The sequence below is a fragment of the Myotis davidii genome, unplaced genomic scaffold (genome assembly GCF_000327345.1).
Source record: "Myotis davidii unplaced genomic scaffold, ASM32734v1 scaffold149, whole genome shotgun sequence".
Taxonomy (NCBI): domain Eukaryota; kingdom Metazoa; phylum Chordata; class Mammalia; order Chiroptera; family Vespertilionidae; genus Myotis; species Myotis davidii.
This window is the reverse complement of record NW_006352194.1, coordinates 911,125-917,931: the sequence shown is the minus strand read 5'-3', so window position 1 is coordinate 917,931 and position 6,807 is coordinate 911,125. Positions and strand designations below refer to the sequence as shown.

The 6,807-nt window shown below is 49.4% G+C and overlaps 1 protein-coding gene across 1 annotated transcript in view; it reads left to right on the top strand.

Annotated features, from left to right (window-relative positions):
* Positions 1-6,807, top strand: part of WDTC1 (WD and tetratricopeptide repeats 1) — a 47,748-nt gene that overhangs the window by 34,681 nt on the left and 6,260 nt on the right. Inside the window, exons 8-12 of the mRNA XM_006777482.2 lie at positions 778-872; positions 1,279-1,394; positions 2,670-2,745; positions 3,370-3,478; positions 4,251-4,424. Coding sequence (XP_006777545.1) covers positions 778-872; positions 1,279-1,394; positions 2,670-2,745; positions 3,370-3,478; positions 4,251-4,424 — 570 coding nt within the window. The remainder of the gene's footprint in view (positions 1-777; positions 873-1,278; positions 1,395-2,669; positions 2,746-3,369; positions 3,479-4,250; positions 4,425-6,807) is intronic.

The window sequence follows — 6,807 nt, the reverse complement described above, 5'->3', positions numbered from 1 at the left end:
TTCCCTCATTGCCATGCCCTCTTCCTTTGGAGGTGGGTTTTTTAGTTTTTGTGATTTAAAAAATTTTTTCTTCTTAATGAATTTATTGGGGTGAAGCTGGCTAACAAAATTATACAGGTTAATTTGTGTGATTTTTTAAAAACTTTAATTTATGCTTGTTTTGGAAATATGAAAAGTATAATTTAAAAATTACCCATAATCCATCACCTGAAAGAAATCACTATGTATAATACTTGCTGCTTGTTCTTTTATTATGACTGTTTGTATAGAGTTATAACCTTATATGTGCATTGCTTTCATATATATGTAAGTTTATTTTGTTTTGTTTTGTTTTTGTTTGTTTGTTTTTTTCAAAAACAAAGGTAGGATATACTAGAACCTCCACCGAAGTCCCAGACCTGAGCGGCTTTGCCAGCCTGGGTTTTATGGACTCTTGGGAGAGGTGCAGGAACATGTGGCTGCTTTACTTTGATTCACGGGTTTGGGCGACTTCTGTTGCTCCTCACATGCTACATGGCTTGGATTAGGCCTTGAGCTCTAGCTCATCTGTAAAATGAGGATAATGGGGTGGTCATGAGGACCAAGACAGTTGGCAGGATCTATTTGTTAAGCACTGTAATGTAGGTGTCCACAGCTGTCTAGTTGGTGGACATACAAGAGAAAGGTACTTTCTGTTTCTCTCAGGGATACAAACTTGGGTTTTCCTCTAGGAATGTGGTCTAATCTAGCCAGGGTAGTGCTAGGCATTGTAACCTATGTGGTTTGCCGTTCCACCAGAAAGAGCATGAAGCAGAGCCCTTCTGCAGGTGTGCACACTTTCTGTGACCGGCAGAAGCCCCTTCCGGATGGTGCAGCCCAGTATTACGTAGCAGGTAGGTCGCAGCCCAGTTCTGGCCCCAAACTCTTGGCTGGGTGCTGGCTCACTCTGGGGCGTGCAGGCAGGTGGTGTGGCACAGTGGTCAAGAGCAAGAGTTTGAGAGTTCAACATACTTGGGCTTTAATTCTGACTGCCATTAACCAGCCATCATATGACCTTTGGCAAATTATTGACCCTTCATGGATCTTAATTTCTTTTCTATAAAATCGGGTTGTAATGACCACATGATAGAAAGCACATAAAGTAGCCCAGCCCATATGGTAAGGGCTTAACACTTGTTGCGGTTTTTATGATGAAGATGATTGCTATCATCATTGATACGGCTGATTTCACACAACTCTCTGACCCCTTTTTGGGGTCCTGGGAGCCTCACACTAGAATGACTGGACTATTCCCTGCAGGTCATCTGCCAGTGAAGCTGCCTGACTACAACAACCGTCTGAGAGTGCTGGTTGCCACCTATGTGACCTTCAGCCCCAGTGGCACAGAGCTGCTGGTCAACATGGGAGGGGAGCAGGTATGTACGACTGACCAAGTTGGCTCTGCCCCACCACCACCCCATACCCAGCAGCCAGGGCTGTGTACCTCAGGTCCATGATGCAGACAAGAAACCTTATTGTAAATGCCATTATAGTGAAATGTGGGAATGACATAGTATCAATTGGAATTCCCAGATAGGTGCTCTAGCCTGGTCTTTTTTATTTGAGCATAAGTTTTAGAACTGACAGACGTATCTTGAAATGCTGACCTTCTGTTTACTAGCTGTGTACTGTGACTTGGAACAAGTCTCTTTTTTCTGAGCCTTGGTTTCCTCATCTACTGTTTTCCTAGGAGGAGATCTTGGGGTTCAGCCGGGCTCTGGTTTAGGGCCAGCTTTGGGAAATATTCTTTGATAATGGCAGGTTGCTAAACCTTTTGTTCTCATGTTCTCAGTCAGGATATTTATTAAGCCTGGCATAAATTCATTTATTTTACAAATACTGAACACATATTCTGGGATTAGCGTTATCATAAATATGAGGGAGACAAATGCAAAATATAATCCATCCCAGGCTAACAGAGGAGACACAGCAAGTGAAACAATTGATGACATTACAAGGTAAGGTATGATTTTGTACAGAAGAAATGGGGTGGAGAATAGGTAGTGCCTGAGTTCAGAATAGAACTCTGGCTTCAGATTGCTGAGCCATCATCTGGCCTAAAGGTAACGTAAGGATGAGTGGAGAGGCAGTCTAGCAGAGTGGTTAAGAGCTTGGTTTGGGGTCCTGGCTGTGTCACATGCTGCTTTTATGGCCCTGGATAAAGTAAACTCTGAGTGTACATTTCTTCATATATAAAGGGGATGATGATAATAGTACCTCTTCCTGGGAGGGTTTCTAGGACAAAATCAGATGTCATATAAAACAACTAAAGTTCCTGGAGCAAAGAAGGGGAAGTCAATAAATGTTAAGTAATAATAGACAATATTTACTGAGGGAAGTAACTAGCAGTGTTATTTTAGGTAAATTGCTTCTCTTTTCAGGCTTCAGTTTTCCCATCTGTAAAACGAGACATTTCACTTTGTGACCTCTGAGGACCTTTTCAACTTAAACATGTGATTCTAACTAATGACAATATTTCCAGCAGGAACTAGGAAGACTTTCCTGACTAAGGGTTGCTCCATAGAAACCCCTTCCAGCCTGGCTCAGTGGTTCCCTGCTCAGCACTCACTGTGTCCTGAGAGGCACCCAGGCCTGGCTCAGCCACATGCTTACCTCACAGCCTCCATTTCTCCTTGACCCCTCCCCTCTAGGTCTATTTGTTTGACCTGACTTATAAGCAGCGGCCATACACGTTCCTCTTGCCTAGAAAATGCCACTCCTCAGGGGGTAAGTTCTCCCTTGGGGTGTCCTTTAGAGTACCTGCTGGGGAGCTGAGTGCGTGCCACCTCTGCTAAGAAACCTTCCCCTTACCTTGGGCTGTGGCTGCGATCCTGCAAAGGAGTAGATTTTCTGAACTACACTACCTGTACAGTAAAAAAGAAGATAACAATAGGTCGCAGAAATCTGTCAAAGGGATTTGTGCCACAGCCCTTTCACTTCCCTCTGAAAAAACAAGTTCTTTCCATGGTTGGCTCTTGAGGACCTGATACAGTTTCCCTTCCCTTATTGTCCTAGATCAGTCTCCTCATTGATTTCTTACTGGAGCCTAAAGTTTATTTAGACACGTCTGCACCCCCAACTCCTACTCCCATCCCCAATTCCAGCTAAGGGTAATGCCAAGTTGAAGCTGTGTCCCTCTTCAGCCAGCAGAGGGCGCACATGGTTTTTTTTTTAAAATGCTCTTGCCTGCTGCTCTGCAAAAACTTGCTTTCTGGGAATAGATCTTACCCTGGCAGGATGGCCTCACAATGAAACCCAACAGACCCTGTGATGGAAGCTGGAGGGCTGCCAAGGAGATATGAGGACCTCTTCCTGAGTTGTTGCTATTCCTTTCTCCCCATCCCCTGCCAGAAGTTCAGAATGGCAAGATGTCCACCAATGGTGTGTCCAACGGCGTGTCCAATGGCCTGCACCTTCACAGCAATGGCTTCCGGCTGCCAGAGAGTAGGGGACATGTGAGGTGAGGCCAGTTCACTTGTCCAATCCTCCCAGCCCCAATAACATCTATAGACTAGAGGGAGGAGTATGTCTTATAACTCTTCCTCCTGACACCCACCCAGGCACATACTCCAGAGTCAGAGGACTGGGGCAAATAATTTTCTGGAGGGTGATTAATGGTCCCAATGCCACTCGTACCTGGTAGGACTCCAGTCATGCTCAGACTGAAACGCTGGTCTCTTGGACCAGAAGCTGTAGTCAGGGGACCCAGAAGCTAAGTGCCTCGTTTCACTGAGTTCCTTCCTAAAGGGCCCCACACAGATGGGCCTCTCCTATTATATTTTTCTCCGTCCCATAGCATCTTCTGACCTTGGTTCTCTGTCAGGTTCTCTGCTGGGCTTCGGATACAGAGGTTTTCAAGTCCTCTAGCCCTTGAGAGAAACAGAATTCTTTCTAGAGAGATCCATGGGAGGGACTTGGGTGGTCACAGGGTTCAGCTCAGTGTAGAGACAGGTGGGGTCAGCTACTATCGTGCCCAAGAGTTTGGTTAAAAATTGCCTTAAACCTGTCTAGGACCGTTTCATTTATGCCTCAGTTGTTTGTTTACTGGCTCAGAGTATCTGGAATTGTACCTATTACCTGTCACAGTAACTCAGGCCAAGGATAGGAGTGGTCCCCTCTTCTAGATGATAGTGCACATCCCAAAGACCAAAAAAGCCTGGGTGACCCTCAGACAAGGCTACAGACTTCCTGAGGGTCTGCTCTGGCCTGACTTGGCTCTGCCTCCTCCATAGTCCCCAGGTAGAGCTGCCCCCATACCTGGAGCGTGTGAAACAGCAAGCCAATGAGGCTTTCGCCTGCCAGCAGTGGACCCAGGCCATTCAGCTTTACAGCAAGGCTGTGCAGAGGGCCCCTCACAATGCCATGCTCTACGGGAACCGAGCTGCTGCCTACATGAAGCGCAAGTGGTGAGTGGGTCTGGGCCAGGGCGAGGGACGAAGGCAATGGGCCTGATAGAGCCCTGGGTGGTGGTAGTGATATCCCGCAGCCTCTTAAGCTTCTTAGGCCCAGACCTCTCCTCCCCTCGGCTAGACTGGGGGTGGGCAGACACCTGGCCCATTAGTCAGTGTGTCTCAGTCACCAGGGAGCTCACAGTTACGTGGAACATGCACACAAGTAGCTTCAACGTGGTGCTTTGTTATTAAGTGCTGTGGTCACGGGGGAAGTTGGAATTGAGAGAATGGTTAATCCTAGCTGTTGGAGAACTGGACCTGGAGTTGGACTGTGAAGGAGCAGCTGAATCTTGCTAGATGGAAATGAGGTGTTTGGTAAATTCAGTTACTATTTGTCTAAAATGATTCTGCCACTCCTTGACCTTGGGGAGTGCTTTCCTGGCTCTTAAACCCTTTGGACCAAGCACAGACAAGATCCCAGATATCTGAAGCTGGCTGTGGGTCATGTTGGGTTGTGGTGGCCAGTGGTAAAGGAGTAAGTCCCTATCTTAAAGTACCCTTTCATCTTTGGGGCTCCTCAGGGCCCCCAGCCCTTTCTGCCTGCAGCACCAGCAGGCAAGCAGACAGGCAGACCCCATCCCCCAGCCAGGGCCAGGACTAGAGATGGATAGAGCTGGGCCCACAGCCATTTCTGCTCCGTCTGGCATCCGTCGGCTCTGCCCAGACAGACAGGCCAGCTGGTGTGCCATCGTCTGGCTGCAACTAGGCAGGCCAGAGAGGGAAGCTTAAGAAACCCACCCAAGTCAGCAGGATGGTGGGTGGGGGTTTGGGAAGGTGCTACCCCACAGGCCTTAGCTTAGGCATCAGGAGCTTGCCAGGGCTCAGATGGCAGCCAAATCCAGGCGATGACTGTTCGAGGGCCATCCTGAGGTGTTTCACCACACTGTCCCAGCAGTTTGGTGGGTCCTCATCCAGGCTGAGAGCTGTTTCACTCCTGCATTCTTGCTAAGAGAGGCTGATAAATTCCCAACCCATGGGTGCCCTCGACATGGTCTCTGAGCTCCTACTATGCACTAGGTACTAGGGACACAAAGTTGCCACTTTAAGTTCTTGTGCTCCGGAGTGCCCAGCCTCTGGACAGGGGACAAAGACAGGGACATGGTCTGTCATCAGAGAGGCAGGAAGGAAGCAGTAGGTCTTTTTGAATGGTCTGACCATTCAAAAAAAAGTTGGGTCGCTTTAGTTCGGCATCAATCAGGAAAGCATCGGGAAGATGTGGTGCTGAATGGGCTTTAAGTGTGGGCAGGCTTAGACAAGGAGATGAAAAGGAGGAGGGGACTGTGGGGGAAAGACATTCCCAGGGAGATGAAATGGTACGAACAAAGGCTTGGGGGTGGGGGACTGACTGAAGAGCTTATTTGCAGAACAACAAATCCATTTGGCTGGAGCAGAGGGTTCGGGAAGGGACTGGCAGGAGATGAGTCTGTGAGGTAGCCTGGGGCTGGCCTGGGAAGGACTTGGAATGCAGGGCAGTGGCTGTGTTTTGGCCTCGATTCAGTGGATGATGGGCAGCTACTGAAGAGATTTGAGCAGAAGAGGGATGTGCTGAGGGCTGTCCTTTCAGGGAGATTGATCTGGCAGTTCGTCCGGATGGGTGAGCCCTGGGGCCAGGCTGCGCACTCCTCATTCTCTCTCACATGCCTGCCAGTGACCCCTAGAATGTCACATTCTGTCCAGGGCAGGCTCCCCAGGGCTGCCATCTGCTCCTGGATGCAGTGGGAGCTGTCGCCCTCTGGCTCCTGGCTGGTCTCTGGCTGGCTCTCCCCAGGAGCTCTGAGGGGCACCTTGCAGGCGGTAATTGGTTTCTAAACAGCGCCGGCTCCCTCATCACAGCCACTGGTTCTGACACTGGCCACGCCATGGAAGCACTCCGTCTCCTTCCTGCCCACACTGGCTGGGCTGCTTGTTCTTGGTCCGAGCATGGCTCCTGCAAGGGATGGAGGCTCCCCTGAGTGCTGAGGAGAGAAGGGTCAGGAGGACGTTCCCATGTCCGGCCTGCTTTGGCTGCGCACGAGGCTTGTGAGCTGTGCCTCGGTGGAGGACCCCCCAGCTCTGGGAGTGCTGCTTGGCATAGCTGAGTCTTAAGCCCAGAAGGGAATAAAATAGCTCCCAAAGGAGAAGTGGCTCCTGTGATCCGTCTGGCTCTCCAGATGAGAGGTGGGAACCGTCTATGGGTGCTGGGGAGTGTGTATCTTACATTCTGGCACAGAGTGGGAGGAGGGGCTTCTCCTTTGACCCCGCCCCTCTCACTCCTCCACAAAGAAACGTTTCCACTTCCCTTCACCTGTGCTTCAAGAGGTTGGAGAAGTGAGTGGGGACAATTTGGAGCTCCTGGTGT